Source organism: Mesoplodon densirostris, chromosome 3 (genome assembly GCF_025265405.1).
Source record: "Mesoplodon densirostris isolate mMesDen1 chromosome 3, mMesDen1 primary haplotype, whole genome shotgun sequence".
Taxonomy (NCBI): domain Eukaryota; kingdom Metazoa; phylum Chordata; class Mammalia; order Artiodactyla; family Ziphiidae; genus Mesoplodon; species Mesoplodon densirostris.
The window spans coordinates 121,541,097-121,556,614 of NC_082663.1; the positions used below are offsets into that span (position 1 = coordinate 121,541,097).

At 38.5% G+C, this 15,518-nt stretch overlaps 1 protein-coding gene across 1 annotated transcript in view; it reads left to right on the forward strand.

Annotated features, from left to right (window-relative positions):
• NDFIP1 (Nedd4 family interacting protein 1) overlaps positions 1 to 7,755 on the forward strand; it is a 54,842-nt gene extending 47,087 nt beyond the window's left edge. Inside the window, exons 7-8 of the mRNA XM_060093538.1 lie at positions 552 to 657; positions 6,733 to 7,755. Coding sequence (XP_059949521.1) covers positions 552 to 655 — 104 coding nt within the window. The 3' untranslated portion in view covers positions 656 to 657; positions 6,733 to 7,755. The remainder of the gene's footprint in view (positions 1 to 551; positions 658 to 6,732) is intronic.
• The last annotated feature ends 7,763 nt before the right edge of the window (positions 7,756 to 15,518 follow it).

The window sequence follows — 15,518 nt, forward strand, 5'->3', positions numbered from 1 at the left end:
GAATTTTTTTTTTTTTTTTTTTTTTTGAGAAAAACAGTTCATAACCTCTCTAAAAAGAGTATATTATCTTGGAATACTTTTTTGGAACTCAGAAGGTAGCTTTTGGGAATTGCCTGGTGGTCCAGTGGTTAGGACTCCGCCCTTTCACTGCTGAGGTTGCAGGTTCCGTCCCTGGTTGGGGAACTAAGATCCCTGGAGACGTGGGGCGAGGCTGGAGTCGGGGCAGAGGGGGAGAAGGTAGGTTTTGATAATGCTTCTCAGTGAGGCTTCCAAATGTAAATGTTTGGCCCCATCTTATTTTTGTTTCCTTTCTAGACCAATTAGATTCTGAATGTGCAAAAGAGACTTTGTTTTGGCTCTTGAGATTATGTATTCTCATTGAGAAGTGGAAAATTTGGTGTGGAAATCCTTTGGAAATTTTAGAGGCAATTGTGTTTTGATAGCTTTTAGCAGAAAAATGATGAAGTATTGGTATCAGGAGGGATATTTCTGGGGAGTGGACTTAATATGGGAATTATAAACTCATTCTTGACTTTTCTTTTTTAAATTAGGCTTTCTCCTGTTTCTCAGAGGATTTATCAATTATGCAAAAGTCCGGAAGATGCCAGAAACTTTCTCAAATCTCCCCAGGACCAGAGTTCTCTTTATTTATTAAAGGTATTAAAGAAAAAAACTTTATTCTAGTCCCAGTGTAATCATGTGATGCATTGCAGATGACTATTCAGGTTTAGAGTAGAGTGTACACCCTGTGGTAGGGGATATGGAGAAGGTAGGGAAGCCTTGTCTTTTAGTTTCTAGTTTAGTAAACGGTGTTTCTATGAAAAAAACTACTTAAAAAGGCAAGTTAGAAAAACTGCCAAAGGAGAAAACATTATCTCATGTTCGGACAATGCAGAAGAGTCTCGACTGGGACTCAGGGTCCTAGATCTTTGAATCGTGAATCCTGAAGCCACTGCTGCAGTTTTACCTGTTCCAGAGGACTGTAGCAAGAAGGGGCCTTTCAGGCCTGATCACTCAGCTCAGTTATGTGGGGCCCTAAACCCCAGAGCTGGCAGGACCACGAGTACTTTAGGAACTCCTTTTGCCTGGCCACTGACAAACCCATCAAGGCTTCTGTCTTCTCAAATTAGTCAGAGAGGCTTTCCTGATCCCTTTTCTTCAGGTTCCCATCCTGAAGTTACCATTCTGGTGGTAGGATCAAACCCCAGGAAAGGAAGGGGAGGAAAGGGCCTTTTCCCTTGCCTAGAACAGGAGGACTAAGCCTTGCCAAGGCTCTTTGGTTCACCCGTGGTTTTCCCCAGAGGCTGACTCCATCTTACATCACTAGCTACAAAAAGGAGGAGATAGGGAATCTTGGGAAAGAGTACACCAGAGAGAGGCCTCTGGTTACAAGATCTAACCTTCCGTGGAATTGACTCTTTGTTCCTTAAGACTGTTGAGGACAGGTGGGACCAGACTGGTTGAAGCCCTCGAGCAAGGATTTGTGAAGGTTGTAGCAGTTGAGATAAACTTGAAATGATATGTAGGAAGTGTAAATGATCGTGGAAATTGTTGGGTGGGGAAGCATTTCAGAGTCACCTAAGGCCAAGTGTTGAATAGGAATAGAGGCAGAGAAGTTACGGAGCTGGCTTAAGGGACAGCAGTGTGATTGTAGCATAAAGGAGTGTTGAGGATTAAGGCTGGAAAGCCAGGCTGAGACAGTGTTCTCAAATGTCTTGAGCACTAAGCCCGTTTGCAGTGGAAGTATTGAACTCATAGAGCAGCCCTTTAAACCCAGTGATGTGTTGGCTCAACACAAGGCTGACTCCATGTGAGCATCAGTTTGTTCTGTATTTGCTGTTGGGTTATCATAGTTTCTGTAAGTAATCATATGCTAAGAGTGTAGTTCTCAATTTTGAAGATTGTGGTGATCTTAGCATGCAGAGTAGAGTTCTCAGTTTTGAAGATTCGTGGTGGTCTCAGAATATATGCTTCTAGAAAAGAAAGTACTGTATTTAATTTGCCAGGTGGTGAGATGGTATTGAACGTTTTTAAGCAACAGAATAATATGATGAGAACTTTTTAAATGAAACAAAAATGTTTTCAATCATGGCGTAATAGTAATTACTAATGTTTGTCAACTTTTTGATATATCAGATACTGTACTAAGCACTTTACATGTATAATGTTCTTACATAAGTAACAAAGGCTACAGTGACAGATAAGCTAGATACATGCATGGTAGAGTATATTCATAAGGCATTTCTTATAAAAGTTAAAGAAAGCATGGAAAGAACTTAGGTTCTGTTGGTTAAAGTCAGTTTCTTCAAAGGAGCGTGCACTTTTATTTGAGAGAGAATTTTAGCCATTAAGAATACCACTTGTGTTTATGGCTTTTTTTTTTTTTTTAAAGAGAGGGAATGTTTTGTTGCATGTTTACAATGTGCCGAGCGGTGTGTCCTGAATCTGAATTCAGTTTCACAGTCTGGGCACAGATGGACACCGACACCACTGGCCTGGGCCCTAATGCCTGTGATGTGCCTGTGTCTGTGTCTGGGACATCCTAACTTTAAGAGGCTTGTCAGATGTTTTGTGTGGTTTTATTGTAGTTAACCATTGTCATCGTTTTTCTTCCTCTGCATATCTGATTATAATTTGTAGTTACTTCTAAGCCCTAGGTTTAACTCTTACCTACCGTAGATTCAAAAGTTAATTCTCTGGGGTCGCCACAGTTCTTCTTAGGATGAACGCTTGAAATCGCCTGCAGATTTCCCCTAATCCATTGGTGCCCAACATATCCTGAGGGGACAGATTCCTCCTGCCCTCCCTCCCTCCCTTTCTTCCTTCCTTCACAGATTCTATAGGTCTAGTCTAATGGTGGCTTTGAATTTCTAAATGGAATGAGGCCACACCTCTGTCTGTTCTCTTCATTCTTCAGTTAGAAGGCAATTTTAGGCTTTATTAGAGGATGCATACACTCTTCATCTTGCTTCTAATACATGACAGGTTGACACGACAATACAGGTTGAGAGAAAGCCTGAACTTCTCAGTTTTCCTGTATTGTTAGGGACTTGGAGGGGTTTTTTTTGTTTATAAAATTTGTTATTATTGTTTTGATTTTCTAAAACTTCTGAAATGCTTTATGGGTATATTCTAAATGTAAAACAAAGCATCTTTAGGGTTATGATTTGAAGTAGACAGCCCTTAGTTAAGTAATAATGCTGTTGGAGGGGTAAAGGGATATTAAAGACCTGGTATTCTCTGTATTTTGGAGTCAGAGGCCTTACAGTGCTTTAGGCATTGTCAGAAACTTAGAGGTATATGAATAAAGTTCCCCAGTGGAGGGCATAGTAGGGTTTCTTTGCTTTCTTGTCTGACTTTGATATCCTAGTTGATTTGAAATTGTCCCAGACATGCCCAGAGGATTCAGAGCTCCAAATTAGGGGTTTAGGGACTTACAGCAGCATTCAGAATTTTAATAACTTCCTTACTAATTTTCAGTATCCCCAGAGGGAACCCAAAAAGCTGTAATATCCCATGGGACTGAATTTCCTTTGTCCATTTGACAGGGGTAAGAACTGTCCATCCAGATCCAAAAGTAGAATGTTTTCTTTCTCTAGTTCAGAGGAAATTTAGTTTAATTTAGTTTGAAGATGTACTAGAAAACCATCATGTAAGGTGTGAAGATTTTCTTTTCTTTCACTGAGACCTCTTACTTTCTTTACTGGAGGTATCACTAGTTAAAAGGTAGCTGTGGGCTTACTTTTTGCCAGAAAGCCACAGGTAGAGAATTTGTAAAATACCTTTGCCATAGAGAAAAATAGCTGAATTCCCATGCTAAGATCTGGCACTGTAGTAGAAAAAAGTATAAGAATAGTGACTTTTCTATTTAGGCTGCCCAAAATATAAAACACACACACACACACATACACACACACACACACTCACACACACTCACACACACACACACACTCACACACACACACACTCTCTCTCTCTCTCTCTCTCTCTCTCTCTCTCTCTCTCTCTCTGAAATGACCTCAGAAGGCCTTCTTTCTAACCAGCCAAAGTAGATATTACAAGAGTTGAACACTAAAGCTCACATACTACTATCATAGGGCAACTCTCAGGTTCCCTTTCAGAGCTTATAAGCTTATAAACGAGTGCCTCACAGCAAGAAAAGCCAGAAGGTACTGCTAGAGCTGGGCACAGTGGCCCCAAGAAGTGTGTGACTGTGAGGAAGCAGGAGAAACAAAATGTTCCTTCTATGTTGTTTAAAAAGAAACAGGTACCTTTTAGAAACGTCTTTATCTTATTTACCAATTAACTGGACAATAAATTTTTATGGAGTACCACTTCTTTTGATGCTGCCAGGTAACTGAGGAGCTAGTTATAGTAACTGCAAGGTGGTAACACAATTAACTGATATCTGACACTACCGCAAAAGCACTTGTATATGCGAAGTATAATGGATCTTAAATTTGTTACTTTAACCACATCTGAAATAGGAGGGAAGAAAATTCGTAAGCCCTCGCGGCATTAATGAGATAGAGCCCTTCATAATTAAATAGTGATTGCTGTGACCTGGTGAGCTATACATATGAGGCATCAGATATCTTCTTAACTTTTTTCCATATAATGATAAATGTTTTCATTACCTTTTTTCTATAACCTTCCCCCTCCTTCTTAATACGTCTTTATTTTTAATTCACCTCAAGTTAGTTTGACTTATTTGGACTGTGTTGTAAAGTAACAAGACAGTAGAAAATGTTTCCAGAGGAATTTTTGCTTAAAAAAAAAAAAAATTACACAGTGTCCTAGAAGAAATTGTTGTCTTCCTCTTGAAATTAAGTGATCTGTAGACTGTTGGATTCCTTTTGTTTCTGAAGTGATCTCATCTAAAGTTTAGTAATGATATCCACAGTCCCTAAAATGTGGCATTCCATCACTGTTTTTGTAACAGCTTGTGAGTCAAGTTGATCTGAACAGGCCTCTGGGTCTTAGAGAGCAGTGATTGCCTCTCTAGCAATCTTTTTCATTTGGAATTTGTATGGTGATTGAGATCACTCATGAGTAACCTATCTAGGACCTCTTAATGGATTTTTTTTAATATTATAGTTGATTTACAATGTTGTGTTAGTTTCAGGTATACAGCAAAGTGATTCAGTTATAAATATTCATATATCTATTCTTTTTCAGATTCTTTTCCCATATAGGTTATTACAGAATATTGAGTAGTGTTCCCTGTGCTATACAGTAGGTAGGACCTCTTAATGCATTTTTAATGTTTGTTGGGTGGCTCTGACTTTGAGGGATCTATTAAAACTAATTTGCCTCCGTGGAAGCAGCATGAACTAAAGAAAGTGGCCAGGTGAACTGTATCTCATATTCTTGCAAAACTCTAGTGTTTTGACCTTATAGTAATCATTCTATCCGTTTTTATCTGTTAATGGAAAGTGATAAAACTGAATTTACTTAGGCTTGTAATGAGTCTAGCCAGCCTCATTGCAAAAATCTCTATTTGACATCTGTCTACCAATTTTCTTTTTGGTTCTACTTGGCCTTCAGGATTCCTTATATTCTTGTGTCTTTGTCCCTGCACATTCTGAAGTCTCCATAAAGAAAAGTTGCTCTTACGTCAATATCATTGGTTTATTTCAAATCAAAACACCAGTGTCAGTGAATTTGGGGTTTGGGAAATATTAAGTGTTCAAAAAGAACGTGTTGATTTCCTCCGGTGTTGTAGCTTCTCTGCATCTTGCCAGCCTTTTAAAGATGTATACAGTAGTCTAATCAGAAAAGATACAGAAGGGCTGCTTGGGGCTTTTACAGTAATTTGGAAAGATGGAAAAGTGAGCTAAGGGCCTGTGTATGAGCCCATCCAGCTCTCATTCGGTGTAGGGTATCACAGCATAGTTTCTCAATAAATATTTGTTAAGTTGTTAATGTATCTCTTTAGAGTATTTTTTTAGCAGTAATATAGGGAGTTATTTGTATTTTTTCCATTATTTCCATGAGAACCAAACCAATTTATATGCCAAAACAAAAGTGCCTCAGAGTATTAGATGAAAACTGCATTTAACAAAATAGATGTACATCATTTTGAGAGTATTTGTTTTAGTCATGTATATTGCTTTTTTAAAATTGGGGCTATATACAGTCCCCCCACTCCGAGATACATGCCCCAAAATACAGTCACTTTTTTTTCTAATTGATTGGAAAAAGTACTTGTGGTACCTGTGAGTTTATAGTTGTTTCCTAACTTTGCCCTGCTTCAAGTATAGACTGATATCACTGGCATCCTTGTTGGAAATCTTCCTTGTGTGAGATTTGGCAGAATTGGCAGGGTAAACAGCTTTGAGTGTGTATGGAAAATTACCTATGCATTTGGATTCTACTGTCTCTTTGTCCCCAAGTTTCAGTCATTGTTGTTGAGGTTAAGTGTAGGATGAAGTGCTACTTGAATTCTGTTCTTTTGTTAGGAGGTTTAGAGAGAGAGAGAGACCCCTGACCTCATGGGTTTTAGAGAAAGCATTCAAGTTCTCTCTAGTTGTACAGTCCTTTATAACTTTAAGAACCAAAAATGTAACGTTTATTGAATACTGTGATGTCAGTGTATAGTAATCTTAAAGCTATGTAAAAATGTACTTCTTGTGTCTCCAAACATCCTGCCTTCTTTTGTGACTACATCCTTCTTTTAGCCAAAATAACAACTTAACCAGAGTTTCAATATTCAATATCCTTCTCTGGCAGATGTTTTCTGGCAGAGGCCTTCCTGCATTTATGAATTCTCTCCCAAGAAGCAAGAGAACACCTGCAGGAAGTGAATCAAGAGGCGGAACACAGAGGAATAATCACCTGCTTTAAAAAAATAAAGTACTGTTGACAAAGATCATTTCTCTCTATTTGTTCCTAGATGTAAAATTTTAATAGTTAATGCGAATCATTGAATCATTAGTGGTTAATGTTTGAAAAAGCTCTCGCAATCAAGTCTGTGATGTACTAATATTGCCTTATCTATTTGTAGTCATTTTAAGTAGCATGAGCCTTGTCCCTGTAGTCAGTAGGGGGCAATCTTGCTTTATTCATCCTCCATCTCAAAATGAATTTGGAATTCAATATTTTAGTGTAAGATATGTACAATGCTGGCCATTTAAAAAAGGGGTTTTCTCAAAAGTATAACTTTTGTTATGACTGCATTTCTGCACATAATCCATTTTGCTGTTAAAATTAATCTAGAAATTTAATTGTACTGTGAGCACCTAGAAACAAAATCATAGTGCAAAATACATTTAAGCTGTGGTCAAGAATATGTTCTTAATTGGTAAATGATAAGCATTAATTTTTTATAGTCTATATTCTAATTTTGCTGTACCTTATTCTGTTGTGTACCTAAGGGATTGTCAAGGTGTTATCACTGTTTAAAATAGAAAGGACAAGGACAAATGCAGCATAATTACTAATAAAATGCAATTCGTGATACTTTCTGTGATTAGAATCCCTACCCCTTTTTCTTCTTTTTCTTTTGTCTCCTGATGATTAGGCCAGGGGCTAGGAGTAGGGAGGGGATTAGGTAATAGGAGCAAAAAAGAATTAGCTTGGAACTTTTGAGATGATCCCTAACATACTGTACTACTTGCTTTTACAATGTGTTAGCAGAGACCAATGTGTTATAATGTAGAGTGATGTGCTTTCTGCCAAGTGGTATTCACCCTGGTTTGCTATGTTAAAGCTGTAAATACAACAGAACATTAATAAACGTCTCTTGTGTAGCAACTTTTGCTGTGGATTAGTGTTTAATATCTTGCTTTGCACTTGTTAATTGCTAAGGCAGTTTTTTTTAATCTTCATATAGACTCATACAGAGTCATTCAGTAAACAAAAAAGAAATTGGTCTTGGGCCAATTTTTTTCTTCTTTTTCAGCAGGGGAAGTTTCTTTCATATCATACTCAATATATTCCTTAAAATATATTAGTTCTTCAAAAGATAATGGGTTAAAATAGGGAGGAATTGTAGTGCTCTTAAATCATTCTGGAATTCCCAGTTATGCTTCATTTTTTAGACATAATCTCAGATAATTTATTTCCAATGTTTTCTGCGTGTTCCCTGCATTTGCCCTTTTTCTCAGGTGAACACAGCCAACTGGTTTAAGTCCTATGAGCATCCAGTTGAAGCTAAAAATGTCTCATTCCTCCTGATTTCTATTTTTGTCTCAATTGTGTTAAATTGAGACCAGTGGTTCTTACAATATCAGTCATTTGATATTTTTCCCCTCTTCCACTTATTCAAAATATAAAGAAAAAAATGTAGCAAGATGGTCCAATAACTACACAAACCAGCACTAGCTTGGTATGATAGCTGCAGATATTCATTTATCTGCTGCACGTGAACATCCAGGATCAGCTTAGAAAGCCTGTTCAGGGGTGTCAGTATGTAGTACACAGAAGTGTACGTTATTTGAAAACCAGGCAGGAAAACAGTGCCTTCTGGATCAACGTTTCAGTGATCATTCATTCTAACTCGTTTATTGATTACTATAAGTAATAGTATAGTATGTTTCTGTTTAAAAGTTATATTTTACGATAGATTAGTGGGGCGGGGTTTGAAAGTCTCTGAAGACTTTTTATATTTTGAATTAGATTATACCAACAATATAGTTTGGAGGAGTTTATAGCCTATCGTGTTCTATGTTTCAGAACGAATATATCTCTAAACAGTCTGAATAAATTTGGACATGTGCAACAGAGAGAACTATTTAAATTATCTTACAGGACCAAATAGAGGGGCCCTAAATCACATGAACTAAAACATTGTAGTCTCACTTTGTGTTTATTCTTTAGGTCCTGTGCCTTATTTGGCTTTGTATATTTGAGGACTGAAATATTTGGAATTCTTATTTCTGCATATTTGGTGGTCCTTAAGACTCTGTCATATGTAAACCTACAGTTTGCTTTGCTTTAAAATTAATTAGGAAGGTGATTTCTCTCATTTTAATGTTCTAAAGATTAAAGTCTTTGTAGATATATAAAGTTGGTACCATATGTTACTTAGAGTCCTTACTGTTAGGGTGGAAATGTTTATCCTGCACTGTTACTTTTTATTTTTGTCTTTCATTCTTTTCTGTCTCCCTTTGGTAGGTTCATTATTAAGAATAACCCTTTCAGATAAAGGAGGAGTGTTTAAATTATTTGAAAGGGGATACTGAGGAACCACTGTTATTTGCGTAAGGTTATGGAATAAACTGGCTTTGACCTTGGGCTAGGGGATAATTAGGGCTCATCCATGACTACAGAGGTCCCTCATGTCTCTTACTTGTTGCTGCCATTTGGAATGATACAAACTAAGTAATCTGACTTGCGCTGTGTCCCACTGTGAGTCATTTGTAACCCGGATGAAATTTATTTTCGCCTTCATTATATTCTTATACTATGTTTAAAGGAAGAAATAACTCCTGAAAGGAAGTTTCAGGGCCAAGTGATAGTTCAAGTTAAGTGGTTGCCTGAGGTGGCAGGGTTCTAGGTGAGAATCAGGAAAAATACACGCAGCAAATGGAGTGCTGGCCTCAGCTTTGAGTCCAACCCCACCACCTCTTCTGGATGTCTGACCTTCTTGAAGGGTTGGAATAGTAGATGTTGAAAAATCACTTGGTCCTGATGATGCTGGTAAACACCGATGATCAAATTTTAACTTAAAACATACCAAGAACAGACATAGAACTGTACGTTATGTACAGTATGAGGGAATAATTTATGAAAAAGTAATGTGGCCCCTACTACTTACCTGAATCTGGTTCTTGGTGAAACCTCAGTGATGAATACAGGAAAACCATGTGCAAGATGTAGCTTAATAATTTTCAGGTTCTGCTGATGTTTTTTAGCTATTTAGATTTTCACCTTTTCAGGCTTTCTGAAGATGATTTGAAGGGTGATGAGAGGCGTAACAAAATGCAAATATGTTTCTGTAGATGGTTTGTGGGTTTAAAAAAATCTTGTTTCGCATATCTTTAAGCCTAAATAGCATTTACAGTCTGTAAGGCCGATAAGGTGGATGGAGTGGGAGCGTTTGCTAAACCACCAATACTAAAGGTAGGTACTTGAGGTTTAACTTTCCCTTCGCATATACTGTATGCTTTTGTACAGTGTATGGTTGTCTTCATTTAGAGCACCCACAGAAAGTGCTCTGTGACAGGGAACTTCTGTGTATTGGTTCTCTGTAGGCTCTGCTGCTAAAATGGAGGACATCTCAAAGAAAGACACCAGGAATTCTTGAAGGGGAGGATAAGTTCAGGTTGAGCGTGAAAGACTTTCAGGAGGAAAAGAGTTACAGAAACTAATTTTGTGTCATTCTAAAAAGGGGCTCTTTTATTACCCAGTTTACTTCTTACAACTTTCTTACTTACAACTTTGTGGCCTATAGAAAGAACTGCTCTTTGGACAACCTAAATGGAGAGCTGTCCTCCTGAAGGACAGTGTCCCTGACTAGAAATTGGAAATAGTCCTATCTACTGCCTGGCATTTTGATCCCCTCAGCCCTCCAGTTATTCTCAGAATTTGTCACTTGTAGAATAGATACATCACTCAAGTTTTGGTTTGATGCCTGTTTTGCTGAAAAGTCTTGTTTTTTCTTTACCAAAAAGCATTGTGTTCTGATTTTGAGAGTTTTAAGTCAGTTGGCAAATTAATAAGATGTAAACTGAAATGCAAATCCATTAAACCTAAGTATAGAATATATGAAATAAAGAGAATTCTCTTGCATTTATGCAGGATTTCATCCAGGTCAGAAACTGAGATGTAGTTGTATGAAACAGACATCTCCCAACCCTGCTTTGTATGTTGTGTATCCTGCTCTACAAGTGAATAGTTGTTATCATTTATGTGAGAAATGAAATGTTTCATAAGCTTTTCCCCATCCATATGTGATTGCAGGTTTGTAGACAGCAAAACAGAGAAAAATGGTTTCCTTAAATCTTACAAAGATTAGTGCTGGAGTGCTGAGAAGACGGTATTCATTGTTATTCATTAGTTGACTGGAAGGTTCACCATTGGGTCAAAAACCTAAAAAAAAAACCTCTCAAATAGAGAAGGTGATTTCTTGCCGCAGAGCATCATCAGCTAAACTATAGAATTAAGGAAGTGCTGCCTTCTGACTCTGAAACCCAGCCTGACTCTTTTCTGAAATTCATCCCAAGCTGCACTCATTTTTCACCATGCTAGTTAAGGTTTGCAGTCACATCCCCTACTGAGAGCTGCTTCCCCCATTTAAGCCCGTTACTTCCTGAGTCAAGGAGAGAGGATTGGAGCAACCTATCATCATAACTCGGCTAGAGTTACACTTGATGAAACATTCTTTTTTTCATTTGCACAACAGTCCAAAATGCCTGAAATGTTCCCTTAAAGTGAGGTTTTAGAGAGAATTTTGCCATCTGCTTCCTGATTCCACATCTTTATTTTGACAGAACATTTCTCAGGCCGTATTTGGCAGTCACTAGGTTTAGATGTCATTCTGGTCATTTTAGTATGTTGTTTTTTTCTCTGATTATTGACATTGAGGATTTTTATATTCATGATTTATTTCCAGTTAGTATTTTAACTAGGATTGCAGATAAATTACTAAGCGAGCCACTGGATGGATCAATATTTTCACCAACCCTTTTATCACTAGCATCACTTGGTACTATATAGTTCTTTTAAAAAGTGGGCACTGGTAGGCTAAAGAAGCAAAAGTAGCAGTCCATTTTTTCTAGGTTTGGCTCAATGACTCTCAAACCCTAGATCTCTATAATCATGGTCATGTGTATGAGAAAAGCCCCTTTTGGGGTAGTTGTATATATTTTCCCTGTGGCTATATGTGTGAGATGCGTTTTAATCTGTATGTAGGTCTCCCAAGTAATTTTGACCATAAGCCCTTCTGTGATACAGCAGTTTCCAAGATTTAGGTATTGAAACTAAACTTATGTTTTTCTAATCCCCATCCTGTAGAATTTATAAATGGTCAGACTTGGTTCCTGCTGCAGTTACACAGAGCTTCCAAATAAGGATAATGGGTAAGTACTCATCTCAAACGTTCACTTTCCATAGAAGAAACCTGCAGAGCATGTATACCTACACTTAAAATTATGAGTTAATTTTTCATTAGGGTATTTTCATGGCATCGATTTTTGGGTGAAATGAAGAGTTATTTTGTCTTCATGTAGATCTTCTCAAAGCTCGTGGCTACCATAGTTTCTTCTTTTTATGGCAAGACTATGGGAAGGAATGTGTCTGCAGAGCCATGGGGAAAGGCCATAGGGAAAATGATTTCTAAATATTTGGCTGGCTAAGAGTGATTGTGGACTCTTCCTTGGAGGTCTTTAAAAATAGGGTCGATCCTCCTCTGGAATGGTTTAAGGGTAAAGGAAAAGGAATGGATTAGCAGGCCCCTTAAAGTCCCTCAGAGCTCTAGAGGTTTGTATGTCGCCCATGTCAGTGACAGATGGAACAGTAAGTTCAACAGATGTCACGTCTGCCATTCCCAGGCTGTGCTCTCTTTAATGTGGTGACCTGGAGCACTGTCCTAAATAGTCTGCAAGAGGGAAGGGAGTGTGTCTAAACTTCTGGGAAACCTAACTTGGGTGGCTTATTACCTACTGCTACCTTTTATATTAAGATCCAGTTATCAGAAAAGTTACACTTTGTCAGAATCCCAAAACAAGGACTCAAAAAAGCACCCTCTAGTTTCTGCAGTCATTTTCAACCTTTGTTATAATCTGAAGGAATGTGGTTTAGATGGCATTATTCCCTAATGTTACATTTAAGAATCTTTTTCCTAAGGGACCGTGGGAGGAAGAAAGAAAGAAGATTAGGTGGGTAAGGAGGGCCCTGGAGGAAATGAAGTCTGATTTGTTAAGAAGAGAGGGGACCTGTGGAAGAGTGTAGCAAATCGGTTCCTTTTGTTCTTTGCTTCTGCTTTAATCCTTTAGACTCACAGGATAAGATTGCCAGCTAATTGCTAGGAGCCCCCTATAAAAGAGGATTGGCCTAAATTGGAGAATAAGTTTAAAGAGTGACTAAAGGTTTTTTTTTAAATCCCTCCTTTATCCGGGTCACTTTTCTTTAGATGTGATTATGTCTCCCAAGAAGTGGTTGGATACCTTCTTGAGAGGTTTTCTTAAAAAAAAAGTCTGAAATTCCAAAGACTCCCCCCACCTCCACTGTAGGATTTATGTAAGCGTGTGATGAACTAAATTCACTAGACTGTAGTTTAAACTTAAAAAATAAAAAGACTAATGTGTTTTCTGGTGGCATTTTTATACAAGTGGCTCATTGGTAGAAGTACGTTGACCATTTTAAAGTGCAATTTGATCTTTTAGGGAAAGACATTTAAATTCTCTGAGTACAGACACTATACTTAGGACAAATTATTATGTTTGTAACTTGGTGCCAGTCTCAATCGTGTCTTCATTGGGTGCTTATTTTCAAACAGTACCTGATCCATTCAAAAACAATATACTAAAAATTGTCATTAAAAACGTATCAAATTTTAATAGTAAGGCATGGATACTTTTACTGCCTTTTATTTATTGCTGGGTGTATTTTATTAGAAGGAAAGGTAAATAAATGTGTTTTTCAGAAAATATGTAGTGCAAGTCAGCTCCAGTAGCAGTTATTATTTTTTAACTAGATGGTGGAGCATTTACACACTTAGTTTATTAGTGACCTTCCTTCCCATAAAACTTTTAGGAACACAGGGCAAAACAGAGGTCATAAGTTTACCCAAGCTGGCCCTCTAGAGCACCGCTTTAGTGACATCAGGCACCTGAAGGGAAGCCAAGACACCTTCCTGCATCTTCACATCCCGAGTGGCCTTGGCTTCGCCTCCATCTACGTATTTTATTCCCCTCAGAAAGAATTACAGGTGAAATTTAGACAATCACCTGTGTGTTAGAAGTGATAAAGTCCACCTTCTGAAAAATATAGTTTCTGTATATTATACATACTTTTAATCTGGACTTTTAATTTTTATTTGTTGTAAACCACTTTATTGAGATAATGATTGAACACAAAAAGCTGTACATATTTAATGTGTACAACTTGATGAATTTGGAGATAAGTATACATCTGTGAAACCATTGCCACAGTCTGTGCCGTGAACATATCCATCACCTCCAGAAGTTTCTTCTTTTATTATTAGTATTATCATTTTTTTTTGATGATAAGAACACTTAACATAAGATCTACCCTTTTAGCAGGTTTTTAAGTACACAGTAGTGTTGTTAAATTACGGGCACTATGCTGTGCAGTAGATTGCTGGGACTTACTCTTGATAGAAATGCTCCGGCTTCTTTTTTTTTTTTTTTTTTTCTTTTTGCGGTATGTGGGCCTCTCACTGTTGTGGCCTCTCCCGTTGCGGAGCACAGGCTCCGGATGCGCAGGCCCAGCGGCCATGGCTCACGGGCCCAGCCGCTCCGCGGCATATGGGATCCTCCCAGACCGGGGCACGAACCCGTATCCCCTGCATCGGCAGGCGGACTCTCAACCACTGCGCCACCAGGGAGGCCCCGGCTTCTTGAATATGGATGTTTTAGGCCTTCATTTGATAAATATTAATTTCTATTAGTTGATTATGATGTGTATGACCTTGTGCTGGCTATAGGGTATGCAAGATTTGTGCAAGGGAGCCCCTGAGCACAAGGAGGTTCTGGTAAGGGAGAGGGCGGGGCATAAGACAAAGTGCTTTCCTGTCCAAGAAATCATAATACACCATCATTTTCTCTGCCTTATTTGCATAGAGGTGTAAGAAGGTTTTTGCATTTTTCAAGTTGTGATGACCTGCCCCTAACTTAGTTTTCACCAGAAGAGCACTAAAGTCTTCCTAAAACCAGTACCCTCCAAGGAAAGAGAGATTCCTACCACCTGAAGAAGCCAACCCCCAAAAGCCTAGAAGGATGGTCGGGAAAGCATGTCAGGGTGCTTGTGAGGCCGGGACCTGGAAAACCACTGCGAGGGGAGATGCGCGCATGTGTCCATCCCACGGAGCCGGAACCCTTGCTCCCCACTTGCCAGCTTTGTTGTCTTAGGTCATTCACTTGGCCTATCCAAACGTTGGTTTTCTAATCTGTGTTCTAGAATCTTTTCTCACGGGGCTGCTTTTAGTTCTAAATGGGATAATGTAGTTAAAGGGCCAGGCACTTAGGAGACAGCTCTTTACAGCTCTCCAGCCAGCTACAGCACTGGATCCAAGGGCGGGACGTTAAAAACCCAAACCTATCATTCAAACCCAGACATTCATTTCCTTCTGAGGACCACATAGCTTTCATAAATTCTGCCCTTCCTCATTCCTTCCTTCGTCAAGGCTGTTGTTAGACCATCCCTGACAAATCAGACCGCTCTTTTCTACCTAAATTCCTGCTGCCCAGATGAGAATGTGACCTACTCTTGCTTTTCTGGTAATACCATCATGTGTTTCTGTAGGCCCTTATATTTATATCCATGTTCATTTGATCCTCACAGATTACTATAAAAGGGATCATTGCACGTTCTTTACCACCAAGCCACCCCGG